The sequence below is a fragment of the Dendrobates tinctorius genome, unplaced genomic scaffold, assembly GCF_039654945.1.
Source record: "Dendrobates tinctorius isolate UK_male_01 unplaced genomic scaffold, ASM3965494v1 ptg000263l, whole genome shotgun sequence".
Lineage (NCBI taxonomy): Eukaryota > Metazoa > Chordata > Amphibia > Anura > Dendrobatidae > Dendrobates > Dendrobates tinctorius.
The window spans coordinates 2683377-2702418 of NW_027361930.1; the positions used below are offsets into that span (position 1 = coordinate 2683377).

A 19042-nucleotide genomic window follows, 5' to 3' on the forward strand; every position below is an offset into this window, starting at 1 on the left:
GAGCTCCTCAGGGTCCGATTTGGTGGTCGGGATCTCTCAGAGTCCGATTTGGTGGGCGGGGCCCCTCAGGGTCCGATTTGGTGAGCGGGGCCCCTCAGAGTTCAATTTGGTCAGCGGGGCCCCTCAGGGTCCGATCTGGTGAGCGGGGCCCCTCAGGGTCTTATTTGGTGGGCGTGATCTCTCAGAGTCCTTTTTGGTGGGCGGGGCCCCTCAGGGTCCGATTTGGTGGGCGGGGCCCCTCAGGGTCCGATTTGGCAGGCGGGGGCGCACTTTGGCGCACATTCTCTCTCAGGGGCATGCATCATGTGATGAAGCTAGATTTGCATGTGTGCTGTAGGTTTCGCTTTAAGAGCTGATATTATGTGGCAGAAGCTCTGTCCTGGGGGCGTCATGTGACGTTCGTAGGCGTTGGCATAGTAACTGGGTGTGCCTGCGCATATCAATGAGCTTAACTGCCATTTCACTCACCTCAGGGCACGTTTTGCCATTTCCCATTGAAAAGCATTGGAGACAGTGCATTGCAATGACAGGAAAAAAAATTTCAAACGCAAATTGCGCAAAAATTACAAATCCGATCGACACGAAAAATACTTACCACACCTCTCCTGGACGCTGGCTTCGAAACAACACCTCAACGGAGTCTGTGAGTGTAGCGGTTCGGGCCACATTAATTGCGGAAATCAACTTATTAATAATAATAATAATAACTAGATGTGTATTTCCTGAAGGAAGTACAGATAGTGGTTTGAAATGGTGCCCGGGCTGCCACTTTAAGAGAGACTTGCCTGCTGCCCCTGCAATACTTTCAACTCAGTATCCGTTTTACCTGTGGGTGCCTCTCAGGGGCCACTTTGGCCTGTGGGGCCCCTCAGGGTCTGATTTGGTGGGTGGGGCCCCTCAGGATCCGATTCAGTGGACTGGGCTCCTCAGGGCTTGAATTGGTGGGCGGGGCCACTCTGGGTCCGATTTGGTGGGCGAGGCCCCTCTGGGTCCGGTTTGGAAGGCACGGCCCCTCAGGGTCTGATTTGGCGAGTGGGACCCTCTGGGTCCGATTTGGTGGGCGGGGCCCCTCAGGGGTCGATTTGGTGGGTGGAGCACCACAGGGTCGGATTTGATGGGCGGGGCCCCACAGGGTCTGATTTGGTGGGAGGGGCCACTCTGGGTCCAATTTGGTGGGCGTGGCCCCACAGGGTCCGATTTGGTGAGTGGGGCCCCACAGCGTCCAATTTCGTGGGTGGGGCTCCTCTGGTTCCGATTTGGTAGACGGGGCCTCTCAGGGTCCGATTTGGTGGGCGGGTCCCCTCAGGATCTGATTTGGTGAGTGGGGCTCTTCAGGGTATGATTTGGCAGGCGGGGCCCATGAGGGTCTGATTTGGTGGGCGGCGCCCCTCATGGCATGATTTGGTGGGCGGGGCCACTCTGGGTCTGATTAGGTGGGCTGGGCCCCTTAGGGTCAGATTTGGTGGGTGGGACCCATCAGGGTCTGATTTGGTGGGCGGAGCCACTCTGGGTCCAATTTGGTCGGCGGGGCCCTTCATGGTACAATTTGGTAGGCGGGACCACTCTGAGTCTGATTTGGTGGGAGAAGCTCCTCAGGGTTCGATTTGGTGGGCGGGGCCACTCTGGGTCCGATTTGGAGGTCCGGGCCACTACGGGTCTGATTTGGTGAGCGGGGCCCCTCAGGGTCCGATTTGGTGGGGGGGCCTCTTTGGGTCTGATTTGGTGGGCGGGGCCACTCCGGGGCCGATTTGTTGGCCTGGGTGGCTCAGCCTCCGATTTGTAGGCCAGGGTCGATCAGCCTCCGATTTGGAGCCTGGGGTCACTCAGCATTCGATTTGGCGCACCGGCCCTTTAAGGCTCATTTTGGTGTGCCGGCCCTTTAAGATTCACTTAAGCGCGTTGGCTGTTTAAGAGCTAGTTTGGCGCACTGGGCTTCTAAATTCACTTTGGCGTACATTCTCTCTCAGGGGCACGCGTCATGTGGTGAAGCTAGATTTGCATTTGTGCTGTGGGTTTCGCTTTAAGAGCTGATATTATCGCCAGAAACCGTGTCCTGAGGGCGTCATGTGAAGTTCGTTGGCGTTGGCATAGTAACTGGGTCTGCCTGCGCATATCAATGAGCTAAACTGCCATTTGAATCGCCTCAGGGCATATTTTCTCTAAGGCAAAATTTCCCCATTGAAAAGCATTGAGACAATACATTCAAATGACGGGAAAAAAAAATTTCTAATGCAAATTGCGCAAAAACTACAAATCCAATCGACATGAAAATTACTTAGCACACCTCTCGTGGATGCTGGCTTCGAAACGACACCTCAACGGAGTCTGTGCGTGTAGCGGTTCGGGCCGCATTAATTGCGGAAATCAACTGAATAATAAGAATAAGTTAGCAGCGGTCGGATTACAAAATTAATACTAGATGTGTATTTCCTGAAGGAAGTACAGATAGTGGTTTGAAATGGTGCCCGGGCTGCCCCTTTAAGAGAGACTTGCCTGCTGCCCCTGCAAGACTTTCAACTCAGGATACGATTTAACTGTGGGTGCCTCTCAGGGGCCACTTTGGCCTCAGGGTCTGATTTTGTGGGTGGGGCCCCTCAGGGCCTGATTTTGTGGGTGGGGCCCCTCAGGGTCCAATTTTGTGGGTGGGGCCCCTCAGGGTCCGATTTTGTGGCCGGGGCCACTCAGGGTCCGATTTGGTGGCCAGGGCCCCTCAGGGTCCGATTTGGTGGCCGGGGCCGCTCAGGGTCTGATTTGGTGGGTGGGGCCCCTCAAGGTCCGATTTTGTGGCTGGGGCCCCTCAGGGTCCGATTTTGCGGCCGGGGCCACTCAGGATCCGATTTTTGTGGCCGAAACCCCTCAGGGTCCAATTTTGTGGGTGGGGCCCCTCAGGGTCCGATTTTGTGGCCAGGGCCCGTCAGGGTCCGATTTTGTGGGTGGGGCCTCTCAGCGTCCGATTTGGTGGGCGGGGCCCCTCAGGGTCCAATTTGGTGGGCAGGGCCCCTCAGGGTCCGATTTTGTGGGTTGGGCCTCTCAGGGTCCGATTTTGTGGCCGGGGCCCCTCAGGGTCCGATTTTGTGTCAGGGGCCCCTCAGGGTCCGATTTTGTGGTTGGGTCCCCTCAGGGTCCGATTTTGTGGTTGGGGCCCCTCAGGGTCCGATTTTGTGGCCGCGGCCCCTCTGGGTCCGATTTTGTGGGTGGGGCCCCTCTGGGTCCAATTTGGTGGGCGGGACCACTATGGGTCCAATTTGGTGGGCGGGGCCCCTCAGGGTCCGATTTTGTGGTTGGGTCCCCTCAGGGTCCGATTTTGTGGTTGGGGCCCCTCAGGGTCCGATTTTGTGGCCGCGGCCCCTCTGGGTCCGATTTTGTGGGAGGGGCCCCTCTGGGTCCAATTTGGTGGGCGGGACCACTCTGGGTCCAATTTGGTGGGCGGGGCCTCTCAGGGTCCGATTTTGTGGTTGGGTCCCCTCAGGGTCCGATTTTGTGGTTGGGGTCCCTCAGGGTCCGATTTTGTGGCCGGGGCCTATCAGGGTCCGATTTTGTGACTGGGGCCCATCAGGGTCCGATTTTGTGGCCGCGGCCCCTCAGGGTCTGATTTTGTGGCAGGGGCCCCTCTGGGTCTGATTTTGTGGGCGGAGCCCCACTGGGTCCGATTTGGTGGGCGGGACCACTCTGAATCCAATTTGGTGGGCGGGACCACTCTGGGTCCAATTTGGTGGGCGGGGCCTCTCAGGGTCCGATTTGGTGGGCGGGGCCCCACAGGGTCCGATTTAGTGGGCGGGGCCACTCTGAGTAAGATTTGGAGGCTGGGGTCGCTCAGCCTCCAATTTGGAGGCCGGGGTCGTTGAGCTTCCGATTTGGAGGCCGAGGTCAAAGAGCCTCTGATTTGGAGGCCGGGGTCGATGAACTTCCGATTTGGAGGCCGGGGTAGCTCAGCCTCCGATTTGGAGGCCGGGGTGGCTCAGCCTCCAATTTGGAGGCCAGGGTGGATCAGCCTCCGATTTGGAGGCCGGGGTGGATCAGCCTCCGATTTGGAGGCCGGGGTCGCTCAGCCTCCGATTTGGAGGCCGGGGTCGCTCAGCCTCCGATTTGGAGGCCGGGGTGGCTCAGCCTCCGATTTGGAGGCCGGGGTGGCTCAGCCTCCGATTTGAAGGCCGGGGTGGCTCAGCCTCCGATTTGGAGGCCGGGGTGGCTCAGCCTCCGATTTGGAGGCCGGGGTGGCTCAGCCTCCGATTTGGAGGCTGGGGTCGATCAGCCTCCGATTTGGAGGCCGGGGTGGTTCAGCCTCCGATTTGGAGGCCAGGGTGGCTCAGCCTCCTATTTGGAGGCCGTGGTGGCTCAGCCTCCGATTTGGAGGCCGGGGTGGCTCAGCCTCCGATTTGGAGGCCGGGGTGGCTCAGCCTCTGATTTGGAGGCCTGGGTTGATCAGCCTCCGATTTGGAGGCCGGGGTGGATCAGCCTCCGATTTGGAGGCCGGGGTGGATCAGCTTCCGATTTGGAGGCCGGGGTGGATCAGCCTTCGATTTGGAGGCCGGGGTGGATCAGCCTCCGATTTGGAGGCCGGGGTGGATCAGCCTCCGATTTGGAGGCTGGGGTGGATCAGCCTCCGATTTGGAGGCCGGGGTGGATCAGCCTCCGATTTGGAGGCCGGGGTGGATCAGCCTCTGATTTGGAGGCCGGGGTGGCTCAGCCTCCGATTTGGAGGCCGGGGTGGATCAGCCTCCGATTTGGAGGCCGGGGTGGATCAGCCTCCGATTTGGAGGCCGGGGTGGCTCAGCCTCCGATTTGGAGGCCGGGGTGGATCAGCCTCCGATTTGGAGGCCGGGGTGGCTCAGCCTCTGATTTGGAGGCCGGGGTCGATCAGCCTCCGATTTGGAGGCCGGGGTGGCTCAGCCTCTGATTTGGAGGCCGGGGTGGCTCAGCCTCCTATTTGGAGGCTGGGGTGGCTCAGCCTCCGATTTGGAGGCCGGGGTGGCTTAGCCTCCGATTTGGAGGCCGGGGTGGCTCAGCCTCTGATTTGGAGGCCTGGGTCGATCAGCCTCCGATTTGGAGGCCGGGGTGTATCAGGCTCTGATTTGGAGGCCGGGGTGGATCAGCCTCCGATTTGGAGGCCGGGGTGGCTCAGCGTCCGATTTGGAGGCCGGGGTGGCTCAGCCTCCGATTTGGAGGCCGGGGTGGCTCAGTCTCCGATTTGGTGTGTCGGCCCTTTAAGACTCATTTGGGTGCGCTGGCCCTTTAACAATCACTTTGGCGCGTTGGCCCTTTAAGAGCTAGTTTGGCTGACTGGGCTCCTTTTAAATCCACTTTGGCGCACACATTCTCTCTCAGGGGCATGTGTCATGTGATGAAGCTAGATTTGCATTTGTGCTGTGGGTTTCGCTTTAAGAGCTGATATGTGCCAGAAGCTCTGTCCTGGTGGCGTCATGTGAAGTTCGTAGGCGTTGGCATAGTAACTGGGTCTGCCTGCGCATATCAATGAGCTCAACTGTCATTTCAATCGCCTCAGGGCACGTTTTGCCATTTCCTATTGAAAAGCATTGGAGACAATGCATTCCAATGACGGGAAAAAAAATTTTCAAACTCAAATTGCGCAAAAACTACAAATCCGATCGACACGAATAATACTTAGCACACCTCTCATGGACGCTGGCTTCGAAACGACACCTCAACGGAGTCTGTGCGTGTAGCGGTTCGGGCCGCATTAATTGCAGAAATCAACTTAATAACTAGATGTGTATTTCCTGAAGGAAGTACAGATAGTGGTTTGAAATGGTGCCCGGGTTGCCCCTTTAAGAGAGACTTGCCTGCTGCCCCTGCAAGACTTTCAACTCAGGATCCGTTTTAACTGTGAGTGCATCTCAGGCGCCACTTTGGCCTCAGGGTCTGATTTTGTGGGTGGGGCCCCTCAGGGTCCGATTTAGTGGCCAGGGCCCCTCAGGGTCCGATTTGGTGGGTGGGGCCCCTCAGGGTCCGATTTAGCGGCCGGGGCCCCTCAGGGTCTGATTTGGTGGGTGGGGACCCTCAGGGTCCGATTTTGTTGCCGGGGCCCCTCAGGGTCCAATTTGGTGGTTGGAGCCCCTCAGGGTCTGACTTTGTGACCAGGGCCCCTAAGGGTCCGATTTTGTGATTGGGGACCCTCATGGTCCGATTTTGTGGCCGGGGCCCCTCAGGGTCCAATTTGGTAGGTAGGGACCCTCAGGGTTCGATTTTGTGGGTGCGTCCCCTCAGGGTCCGATTTGGTGGATGGGGCCCCTCTGGGTCCGATTTTGTGGCCGGGGCCCCACAGGGTCTGATTTTGTGGGTTTAGCCCCTCAGGGTCCGATTTGGTGGCTGGGGCCCCTCAGGGTCCGATTTGGTGGGCGGGGCCCCTAACGGTCCGATTTGGTGGGCTGGGCCCCTCAGGGTCCGATTTGGTGAGCGAGGCCCCTCAGAGTTCAATTTGGTGAGCGGGGCCCCTCGGGGTCCGATTTGGTCAGCATCGCCCCATAGGATCAGATTTGGTGGGCGGGGCCCCCCAGGGTCTGATTTTGTGGTTGGGGCCCCTCAGGGTCCGATTTTGTGGGTGGAGCCCCTTAGGGTCCGATTTTGTGTCCGGGGCCCCTCAGGGTCCGATTTTGTGGTTGAGGCCTTTCAGAATCCGATTTGGTGGGCAGGGCCCCTCAGGCTCCGATTTGGTGAGCGGGGCCCCTCAGGGTTCGATTTGGTGAGCGGGGCCTCTCAGAGTTCAATTTGGTGAGCGGGGCCCCTCAGGGTCCGATTTGGTGAGCGGGGCACCTCAGGGTCCGATTTTGTGGTTGGGGCCTTTCAGAATCCGATTTGGTGGGTGGAGCCGCTCAGGGTCCGATTTGGTGAGCGGGGCCCCTCAGAGTTCAATTTGGTGAGCGGGGCCCCTCAGGGTCCGATTTGGTGGGCGGGGCCCATCAGGGTCCGATTTGGTTTGTGGGGACCCTCAGGGTCCGATTTGGTGGGCAGGGCCACTCAGGGTCTGATTTGCTGGGCGGGGTCCCTCAGGGTCCTATTTGGTGGGCGTGGCCCCTCAGAGTCTGATTTGGTGGGCGGGGCCACTCAGGGTCCAATTTGGTGGGCGGGGCCCCCCAGGGTCCGATTTGGTGGGCGGGGCCCATCAGAGTCAGATTTGGTGGGCGAGGACCCTCAGGGTCCGATTTGCTGGGCGGGGTCCCTCAGTGTCCTATTTGGTGGGTGGGGCCCCTCAGGGTCCGATTTGGTGGGCGGGGACCCTCAGGGTCCGATTTGCTGGGCGGGGTCCCTCAGGGTCCTATTTGATGGGTGGGGCCCCTCAGGGTCCTATTTGGTGGTTGGGGCCTTTCAGAATCCGATTTGGTGAGTGGGGCCCCTCAGGGTCCGATTTGGTGAGCGGGGCCCCTTAGGGTCCGATTTGGTGAGCGGGGACCCTCAGGGTCTGATTTGGTGGGCGGGGCCACTCAGGGTCCGATTTGGTGGGCGGGATCTCTCAGAATCCGATTTGGTGGGCGGGGCCCCTCAGGGTCCGATTTGGTGGGCGGGGCCCCTCAGGGTCCGATTTGGTGGGCGGGGCCCCTCAGGGTCCGATTTGGTGAGCGGGGCACCTCAGGGTCCGATTTTGTGGTTGGGGCCTTTCAGAATCCGATTTGGTGGGTGGAGCCGCTCAGGGTCCGATTTGGTGAGCGGGGCCCCTCAGAGTTCAATTTGGTGAGCGGGGCCCCTCAGGGTCCGATTTGGTGGGCGGGGCCCATCAGGGTCCGATTTGGTTTGTGGGGACCCTCAGGGTCCGATTTGGTGGGCAGGGCCACTCAGGGTCTGATTTGCTGGGCGGGGTCCCTCAGGGTCCTATTTGGTGGGCGTGGCCCCTCAGAGTCTGATTTGGTGGGCGGGGCCACTCAGGGTCCAATTTGGTGGGCGGGGCCCCCCAGGGTCCGATTTGGTGGGCGGGGCCCATCAGAGTCAGATTTGGTGGGCGAGGACCCTCAGGGTCCGATTTGCTGGGCGGGGTCCCTCAGTGTCCTATTTGGTGGGTGGGGCCCCTCAGGGTCCGATTTGGTGGGCGGGGACCCTCAGGGTCCGATTTGCTGGGCGGGGTCCCTCAGGGTCCTATTTGATGGGTGGGGCCCCTCAGGGTCCTATTTGGTGGTTGGGGCCTTTCAGAATCCGATTTGGTGAGTGGGGCCCCTCAGGGTCCGATTTGGTGAGCGGGGCCCCTTAGGGTCCGATTTGGTGAGCGGGGACCCTCAGGGTCTGATTTGGTGGGCGGGGCCACTCAGGGTCCGATTTGGTGGGCGGGATCTCTCAGAATCCGATTTGGTGGGCGGGGCCCCTCAGGGTCCGATTTGGTGGGCGGGGCCCCTCAGGGTCCGATTTGGTGGGCGGGGCCCCTCAGGGTTCGATTTGGTGAGCGGGGCCCCTCAGAGTTCAATTTGGTGAGCGGGGCCCCTCATGGTCCGATTTGGTGAGCAGGGCCCCTCTGTGTCCGATTTGGTGGGCGGGGCCCCTCAGGGTCTGATTTGGTGGGTGGGGCCCCTCAGGGTCCGATTTGGTGGGCGGGGGCACACTTTGCCGCACATTCTCTCTCAGGGGCATGCGTCATGTGATGAAGCTAGATTTGCATTTGTGCTGTGGGTTTCGCTTTAAGAGCTGATATGTGGCAGAAGCTCTGTCCTGGGGGCGTCATGTGACGCTCGTAGGCGTTGGCATAGTAACTGGGTGTTCCTGCGCATATCAATGAGCTTAACTGCCATTTCAATCGCCTCAGGGCATGTTTTGCCATTTCCCATTCAAATGCATTGAGACAGTGCATTCCAATGACGGGAAAAAAAAATTTCAAACGCAAAATTGCGCAAAAACTACAAATCCGATCGACACGAAAAATACTTAGCACACCACTCGTGGACGCTGGCTTCAAAACAACACCTCAACGGAGTCTGTGCGTGTAGCGGTTCAGGCCGCATTAATTGCGGAAATCAACTGAATAGTAATAATAATACTAGATGTGTATTTCCTGAAGGAAGTACAGATAGTGGTTTGAAATAGTGCCCGGGCTGCCCCTTTAAGAGAGACTTGCCTGCTGCCCCTGCAAGACTTTCAACTCAGGATACGATTTAACTGTGGGTGCCTCTCAGGGGCCACTTTGGCCTCAGGGTCTGATTTTGTGGGTGGGGCCCCTCAGGGCCTGATTTTGTGGGTGGGGCCCCTCAGGGTCCGATTTTGTGGGTGGGGCCCCTCAGGGTCCGATTTTGTGGCCGGGGCCACTCAGTGTCCGATTTGGTGGCCGGGGCCCCTCAGGGTCCGATTTGGTGGCCGGTGCCCGTCAGGGTCTGATTTTGTGGCTGGGGCCCTCAAGGTCCGATTTTGTGGCTGGGGCCCCTCAGGGTCCGATTTTGTGGCCGGGGCCACTCAGGATCCGATTTTTGTGGCCGGAACCCCTCAGGGTCCAATTTTGTGGGTGGGGCCCCTCAGGGTCCGATTTTGTGGCCGGGGCCCGTCAGGGTCCGATTTTGTGGGTGGGGCCTCTCAGGGTACGATTTGGTGGGTGGGGCCCCTCAGGGTCCAATTTGGTGGGCAGGGCCTCTCAGGGTCTGATTTTGTGGGTTGGGCCCCTCAGGGTCTGATTTTGTGGCCGGGGCCCCTCAGGGTCCGATTTTGTGTCAGGGGCCCCTCAGGGTCCGATTTTGTGGTTGGGTCCCCTCAGGGTCCGATTTTGTGGTTGGGGCCCCTCAGGGTCCGATTTTGTGGCCGGGGACCCTCAGGGTCTGATTTTGTGGCAGGGGCCCCTCTGGGTCCGATTTTGTGGGTGGGGCCCCTCTGGGTCCAATTTGGTGGGCGGGACCACTCTGGGTCCAATTTGGTGGGCGGGGCCTCTCAGGGTCCGATTTTGTGGCTGGGTCCCCTCAGGGTCCGATTTTGTGGTTGGGGCCCCTCAGGGTCAGATTTTGTGGCCGGGGCCTATCAGGGTCCAATTTTGTGACTGGGGCCCATCAGGGTCCGATTTTGTGGCCGCGGCCCCTCAGGGTCTGATTTTGTGGCAGGGGCCCCTCTGGGTCTGATTTTGTGGGCGGAGCCCCACTGGGTCCGATTTGGTGGGCGGGACCACTCTGAATCCAATTTGGTGGGCGGGACCACTCTGGGTCCAATTTGGTGGGCGGGGCCTCTCAGGGTCCGATTTGGTGGGCGGGGCCCCACAGGGTCCAATTTGGTGGGCGGGGCCCCTCAGGGTCCGATTTGGTGGGCAGGGCCTCTCTGGGTCTGATTTGGTGGGTGGGGCCACTCTGGGTAAGATTTGGAGGCTGGGGTCGCTCAGCCTCCAATTTGGAGGCCGGGGTTGTTGAGCTTCCGATTTGGAGGCCGAGGTCAAAGAGCCTCCGATTTGGAGGCAGGGGTCGATGAGCTTCCGATTTGGAGGCCGGGGTCGATGAGCCTCCGATTTGGAGGCCGGGGTGGCTCAGCCTCCGATTTGGAGGCCGGGGTGGCTCAGCCTCCGATTTGGAGGCCGGGGTGGCTCAGCCTCCGATTTGGAGGCCGGTGTCGCTCAGCCTCCGATTTGGAGGCCGGGGTCGCTCAGCCTCCGATTTGGAGGCCGGGGTGGCTCAGCCTCCGATTTGGAGGCCGGGGTGGCTCAGCCTCCGATTTGGTGGCCGGGGTGGCTCAGCGTCCGATTTGGAGGCCGGGGTGGCTCAGCCTCCGATTTGGAGGCCGGGGTGGCTCAGCCTCCGATTTGGAGGCCGGGGTGGTTCAGCCTCCGATTTGGTGTGTCGGCCCTTTAAGACTCATTTGGGTGCGCTGGCCCTTTAACAATCACATTGGCGCGTTGGCCCTTTGAGAGCTAGTTTGGCTCACTGGGCTTCTTTTAAATCCACTTTGGTGCACACATTCTCTCTCAGGGGCATGTGTCATGTGATGAAGCTAGTTTTGCATTTGTGCTGTGAGTTTCGCTTTAAGAGCTGATATTATGTGGCAGAGGCTCTGTGCTGGGGTTCAAGTGAAGTTCGTAGGCATTGGCATAGTAACTGGGTCTGCCTGCGCATATCAATGAGCTCAACTGTCATTTCAATCGCCTCAGGGCACGTTTTGCCATTTCCTATTGAAAAGCATTGGAGACAGTGCATTCCAATGACGGGAAAAAAAATTTTCAAACGCAAATTGCGCAAAAACTACAAATCCGATCGACACGAAAAATACTTAGCACACCTCTCATGGATGCTGGCTTCGAAACGACACCTCAACGGAGTCTGTGCGTGTAGCGGTTCGGGCCGCATTAATTGCGGAAATCAACTTAATAATAATAATAATAAGAAGAATAAGTTAGCAGCGTTCGGATTACAATATAGTGGTTTTTTCAAACCACTATAATAAGTTAGCAGCGTTCGGATTACAATATAGTGTTTTTTTCAAACCACTATAATAAGTTAGCAGCGTTCGGATTACAATATAGTGGTTTTTTCAAACCACTATAATAATACACTCACCAGATGGAGCTTGTAATAAGCATGGAGAATTCGCTGCTGCAGAAACCACAGATCCACGAGAGACCGACATAGAAGATGCAGGATAGGAAAAAAATTGTCAGACAATCCATGCTGCGAATCACTATGAACAATTATTATTACAGAGGTCTTTATTCGACGCGTTTCAAAGTTTCACAGAACTCCTTCCTCAGGAGAAAAAACCTGGTAGTTTTTTCCTGAGGAAGGAGTTCTGAGAAACTTCGAAATGCATCGAATAAAGACCACTAATTGTTCATAGTGATTCGCAGCGCGGATTGTCTGACCACTTTTTTCCTATCCTGCATCTTTCATAGGTCTATATGATAGAAAATACTTAAAAGTGACACCATTCTAACAACTGCACCCCTCAAGACCACATTCACAGATTTTATTAACCCTTCAGGTGCTTCACAGGAATTTTTGGAATGTGGAAAAAAATGAACATTTAACTTTTTTTTTACAAAAAATTTACTTCAAGTCCAATTTTTTTATTTTGACGAGGGTAACAGGTAAAAATGGACTCCAAAATTTGTTGTGTAATTTCTCCTGAGCATGAAAATACCCCATATGAGGGAGAAAATCACTTTTTGGGTGCACGGCAGAGTTTGGAAGGGAAGGAACGTCATGTGACTTTTTGAAAGTAAAATTTCCTGGAATCATTAGCGGACGTCATGTCCCATTTGGAGAGCCCCTAATGTGCCTAAACAGTGGAAACCCACCACAAGTGACCCCATCTTGCAGACTACACCCCTCAGGGAAATGAGTGGTGAGCCCCCAGGTACTTCACAGAAGTTTATAACGTTGAGCTGTGAAAATAATAAAATCACATTTTCCCCACAAAATGTTATTTTGACCCCTAATTTAGCATTTTCATAAGGGTAACAGAAGAAATTGCACAATACAATTTGTTGTGCAATTTCTCCTGAGTACGCTGATACCCCATGAGGGAGAAGACTACTGTTTGGGTGCACAGCAGGGCTCGGAAGGGAAGGAGCGTCATTTGACTTTATGAATGTAAAATTTCCTGGAATCATTAGCGGACATCAAGTCCCATTTGGAGAGTCCCTATGTAAGGAGTAGCAAGAGTGGACCCTCTGGATCACAGCACCGGGATCAGGGTGGATAAAAATCTTGATTTTTTTAAAAAAATCAAAAAAATCAGATTTTTTTGATTTAAATCAGATTTTTTTGATTTAAATCATTTGATTTAAATCAGATTTTTTAATCAAGTTGTACACAAGCAAAACTTTGTCTTTTTGCAAATCTAATTGTTTTACACAAATAAAAATATTAAAACAGTTGATTATGAAACCTAATAATTTTTATTTGCACTATTAAACACTCAGAATTGAACTACAGAGAGTAAGTACTTTTTAACAATAGCCTATCTCTAACGTTTGAAGTAAGCAAACATCTTCAGTGAATACATCAGTCCTTTAAGCCTACTGTTTATTTAGGACTTTTAATAGGAAAACCAGTTGTCCTGCTTTAGCAGTTCTATCCTAAGCGGTTTCGGACTGTTGTGTGCACAAAACCAAATGAAGAAAACAATCTCTCTACTCCTGCGGATGAAGCCGATGCAGTCAGTAGCTGAGTAGCTAGATTTATTATCTTTGCTGGAAGAACAAGTGATTGCGACTTCCACCAGTCCAGTGGTTTTAGTTCATTAACGACGTTATCTGCAAACATGTATTTTTGAAATGGTGCAGATTCACACTTCAATTTCAGCACAGTTGCCACAATGTCATGGTTAGTATTGGCGAGCCACTCCATTGCAGAGTTGATTTCCGCCTCAGATAATTTTTTCCCTCTGTAGATGGGATGCAAGATATTGGCTAAATAGTGTTCTTCTTTTAATGCTTGGTCCTTGCGGTGCTGTATTGCAACCTTTACATTGTTTGAGAGGTTCAAGAGATCTAGAGAACCTTCTAAATCTTTCCAAACTTCTGTGGCATCAGCTATGGTTGCAGTATCTTTCTGCATTTTATCCAACGCAATCGATATTGGCTTTAACCTTTCCAAAAGGTCCTCGGCATTTCTCTTCACACCAAGATTTAATACTTTGCTTCGTATATTAGCATCAATTTTATCCCGATGTGTTTCGCAAATGGACAGTAATTTTGACCAGTTGTTAATAAACAGTTCCAAGCAGTCAGCCAAGGTATTCCATCTAACATCTTGTGGTAGAACCAACTTCAGTCCTCCCATTTCCTTGTAGGTTGCATGTGCAAAATGATTATTGCGGAAATATTTAACAATTTCTACAACATGTTCCTTGACACCCAAAATATGCAGGTCTTTTGCCAAAAGATGCAACAAATGGGCAGAACAACCGTATGTAATGACATTTGTGTCATCCTGTGCCAGTTCCGCTCGCATTTTTGCCACATTGCTTGCGTTATCAGTAACTAAGCTCCTTACTTTACATCCAAACTGTTCTTGGCATTGGTGAATTGAGTTCTTAGCAATTTCAAGTAAATATTCAGCAGTATGTGAATTTCCAGATGTGTCGATTGTGTCTGTAAGGTAAGTTTCACCATCTTCTGTTGTGACACAAGTGCAAATTATGGGGTCGTTGTGGATGTTGCTCCAACCATCCAAGCTCATGTTAACAACCTTGTCTTTCAAATATTTTGTACAAGCCGCTCTTTCTATGTCGTATACAGCCTGAAGATGTTTTCCTGAGATATCAAATCTACTTGGTGGTTTGTAGCCTGGTCTAATTCCTTCGATCATTTGTACAAACAATGGGTGCTCAACTAGTCGGAAAGAAGAATTGGTTGCAAATATGAATTTAGCAATTAATTCATCAAAATGTTCTTTCTGGCTCGTCGTAGTCTTTAAGATGAATTTTTCTACACTTTGCACGCAAAGTTTTTTTTTGGGCTGCTTTGTTGAAGTTGTACCCAGATATTGATTGTCACGTGCAGCACAAGCCATATTTGACCCTGAAAGCACAGAAATTAAAAATATAAATCGACTGCGTATTTGAAGAAATATAACGAAAATATTGAAACAAACTTTTTGAACAATGTAATGGTCCTCGTCCTATAAGGGCTGTCTCAAAAGTTATGCTACTCAAGTTTTCCGGTGAGGTTGCTGTAATACTGGTAACTAATATCAGAGCCTCAGCAACTGAAAAAAATTATGTCACAAAAGTTTTAAAAATGTTTTTTTTTTAAAATGGTCAATTTGGCAGACTTCAAAAGTGAATTGCAGCCTACAATAAAAAAAAATAAGCGTATACACACTTTATTTTTACTTAAAGGACATGTGCACCTTTATTTTTTAAGGTGCAGCCAGTCACAGTGTGCACATGTCCTCCCCCCGCAGCTCTCTTACCTCCGATGTCAGCGCTGCGGGGATCCGTGGCTTCGTTCTGCCCGTCCGCGAGCGCGCCTCCATTCATTTCAATGGAGCGTGCGGCCCGCTGACGTCACGCCGCTGGATCACTGCGAGTAGGCCGCAACCGGAGGACGGGAGGCGGACGGTCAAAACGAAGCCACGGATCTCAGCGCTGTGGGGATCGGAGGTAAGAGCGCTGCGGGGGGAGGACATGTGCACCTTAAAAAAATAAAGGTGCACATGTCCTTTAGCGTTAATTTTCTGTGAAATATTGCCTTAACATAAATTTAAATTCTATACTCCAGAACTACCAGTGCTAGAAATTTTTCTTTTCATAGACTTTAACCATCCCAGTAAAATGTCTGTTAAAAAAATAGGTTGTAAATTAATTGCCAGACTTACCACTAGTACTAGGCTCCTGGTGCATAAGAAGCTGTGGGGGTTCATTGACATTAGTTGTATCACTATCAACATCTTCATTTCCCTTCTGGTTGCAGTTTTCATAATGTGATTTCAAACGGCAAACAAGTCCTTGGATATCCTTTTGACAGTATTTGCACTTTGCTCTTGCACCTTTCTTTCCAAGATCTGCTGCTGGCATCTCAACAAAATGAACCCAAATAGGGTCTCTCTTACGACCTGCTGCCATGGCAGGCTCACACAGATCACTTATGAAGTTTGATTGTTACTACAGCCTGAGCCAAGCACTGCTGATGTTACTACAGCCTGAGCCAAGTACTGCTGACTATCCAACAAGTTTGGGCATGTCAACTGAATGCAGGGAAAAAGAAACTAAACCAAAACTGAAACCAAGCTAGAAGTGTGGAATTAAAGGGGCAGTATGAACAAAATGTGGAGGCTATTAATAGTTTATACAATTAAGACATGCTGCTTTTAAACACCTACCTATTGCCATATAGTAAAACAAAAAAGATTTTTACTTACTTTGGGGTCCCCCCCTCACCCTGGCGTTAGATCGTTGCCCCTAGTTTCGTCCGTGTAACTATGGGCGCACATGCACACTGCTCTCACTTCTCATTTTAATCGTGATTTATATTAAAAAAAAAACCTTTTGATTTAAATCAGTGATTTAAATCATGATTAAAATCATGATTTAAATCGATCCGATTTAAATAGAAAAAAATCTTTTGATTTAAATCGTGATTTAAATCATGATTTAAATCGGCGTGATTTAAATCAATCCACCCTGACCGGGATCCCTGGGGCGAGCTGGCCAGGTGGTGCCGACCCCTATACAGGGACTGTTAGGAGCAGGCCTGAGTCGAATACCGCGACAGCTGATACCAAGAGGGGCGGCTGAGGTGCGGATGAGACAAACAAGGCAGAGGGTCAGGAGCGACTGGAGTCAGGAGTGACTGGAGTCAGGAGCGACAGGAGTCAGGAGCAACCGGAATCAGGAGCGACAGGAGTCAGGAGTGACCGGAGTCAGGAGAGACCGGAGTCAGGAGCAACTGGAGCCAGAAGCGACAGGAGTCAAGAGCGACAGGAGTCAGGAGTGACCGGAGTCAGGAGCGACTGGAGACAGGAGAGACCAGACGGGGACAGAGTACCGTACGGAAGGCACACAATAATCAGGCGCCTCCATGAGGGAGGAGCCGCCTGATATACCCTGTGCTGGAGCTTGATTGGTAATCACTCCACAGGGCTGGTGCAGCAGGGGCTAAGTGAGGGGAAGAGCTCACGGCCGTGGCCTAAGGCGCATGCCTGGGACAGGAGCAGAGGAGGAGGAGGAAGCCCCATGCAAAGCTGCAGGACGGGAGACTGGGGGAGCCACGCGCTGGCTGGAGTGGTGAGCGGGGAGTCGGGGGGGAGACCCTGGGAACAGGAGCAGGCAGAGCAGGACCCGGCGAGACAGATGACGCCGGCCCCGACCTGACAGGCGGCGCTGGTACCGACCTGCCAGGCGGCGACAGCGTGTCACCCTAATGTGCCTAAACAGTGGAAACCCCCCATAAGTAACCCCATTTTGGAAACGACACCCCTCAAGGAATAATTATAAAAATAAAATCACATTTTCCCCACAAAAATGTTATTTTGGCGCCAAATTTTGCATTTACATTAGTATAACAGGAGAAATTACACAATACAATTTGTTGTATAATTTCTCCTGAGTACGCCGATACCCCATATGTGGAGGTATTTTTGAGGCAGAAGGGAAGAGGCGCGATATTGGAGTTCAGCTTTCCTGGATTGGTTTGAGGATGCCATGTCACATTGGCAGAGCCCCTGAGGTGCCGAACAACAGAAACCCCCCATATGTAAACTCATTTTACAAACAGCACTCCACAATGAATTCATCTAGGGGTGCAGTGATCATATTGGCACCACATGTGCCTCACAGAATTTTTTACTATTGAGCGGTGAAGAAAGAATAAATTACATTTTTACCACTAAAATGTTTTTTTAGCCTCAAGTTTTTAATTTTTCTAAGGGCTAATATGATTTTTTTTTTTACAACAAACTGAGGTCCATTTTTCCTGAGTGTGCCAATACCCTACATGTAATCGGGAAATATTTTTCAGGCACCGTGCAAAGCTCAGAAGGCAAGGAGCGCCAGATTTTACTGTTGTAGTTTGCAGGTGCCATGACCCACTCAATAAAAGAACAGCACTTACTGAGCACTTACTTTGGGGTTTACATCTAAATCTCTGAGTGAACTCTGAGGCAGCAGAGTTACTCTGGTCTCCATCTGGCCTCTGTTCAGCAGTGTCCTTCTTTTCAGAAGTGCACAAAACTGTGGCCGTCGGCACTTTTATGCAATCCTAAAAAGATGGACACTGTCGGACACAGGTTCTATGGCATCAACAGTGCCTCCATCTGCATCACTATAGGGAATCTTTTGCCAGAGGTTTCGTCTGAATCACGCATTTCAGAGATTTACATGGAGACCCCAGTGCAAGTGCTCAGCTCGTTTTATTCAACTTTTTGTTCAATAGTATGATGATAAAGCATTGTTTTTTGCCTTGTTTTTTTTATTTTTTTATACTGTGCATTAAACAGGGTAACTAGTGGGACAGTTTTATAAGTCGGGTTGTTTCGGATGAGGTGATACCAACTATGTGTTCTTTTATTGTTGATATTTTTTTCTTAAAAATATTTTTTTATGAGAACAATATCTTTTGATATTTTATTATTATTTTTTATTTAAAAAAGAATAATTTTATAATTATTAACTCCTTCATGACCCAGCCTATTTTGACCTTAATGACCAGGCCATTTTTTGCAATTCTGACCAGTGTCCCTTTATGAGGTAATAACTCTGGAACGCTTCATTGCATCCTAGCGATTCTGAGAATGTTTTTTTGTGACATATTGGGATTCATGTTAGTGGTAAATTTAGGTCGATAATTTTTGTGTTTATTTGTGAAAAAATGGAAATTTGGTGAAAATTTTGAAAATTTTGCAATTTTTTACATTTTGAATTTTTATTCTGTTATACCAGAGAGTTATATGACACAAAATAGTTAATACATAACATTTACCATATGTCTACTTTACATCAGCACAATTTTGGAAACAAATTTTTTTTCGTTAGGAAGTTATAAGGGTTAAAAGTTGACCAGCGATTTCTCATTTTTACAACAAAATTTATAAAACCATTTTTTTAGGGACCACCTCACATTTGAAGTCACTTTGAGGGGTCTATATGGCAGAAAATACCTAAAAGTGACACCATTCTAAAAGCTGCACCCCTCAAGCTACACAAAACTACATTCAAGATTATTAACCCTTCAGGTGCTTCTCAGGAACTAAAGCAATGTGGAAGGAAACAATGGACATTTTAATTTTTCCAACAAAAATTTTCTTTTAGCATCAATTTTTTCATTTTCACATGGGTAACAGGATAAAATGGATCCTAAAATTTGTTGGGAAATTTCTCTTGAGTACACCAATACCTCATATGTGGTCATAAACCACTGTTTGGGCGCACGGCAGGGCTCCGAAGGGAAGGTGCACCATTTGACTTTTTGTATGGAAAATATGCTGGAATATTTAGCGGTTGCCATGTCGCGTTTGGAGAGTCCCTGTGTGCCTAAACATTGGAGCTTCCCCACAAGTGACCCCATTTTGGAAACTAGACCCTCCAAGGAACTTATCTAGATGCATAGCGAGCACTTTGAACCCCCAGGTGCTTCACAAATTGATCTGTATAAAAAAAGTATTTTTTTCACAAAAATTTTCTTTTAGCCTCAGTTTTTTCATTT

At 51.5% G+C, this 19042-nt stretch overlaps 1 protein-coding gene across 1 annotated transcript in view; it reads right to left on the reverse strand.

Annotated features, from left to right (window-relative positions):
• The window catches only part of LOC141069433 (uncharacterized), a 29526-nt gene extending 13514 nt beyond the window's left edge, over positions 1–16012 (reverse strand). Inside the window, exons 1-2 of the mRNA XM_073558960.1 lie at positions 15219–16012; positions 13538–14419 (exon numbers count right to left, since the gene is read on the reverse strand). Coding sequence (XP_073415061.1) covers positions 13538–14419; positions 15219–15465 — 1129 coding nt within the window. The 5' untranslated portion in view covers positions 15466–16012. The remainder of the gene's footprint in view (positions 1–13537; positions 14420–15218) is intronic.
• Between the last annotated feature and the right edge of the window lie 3030 nt (positions 16013–19042).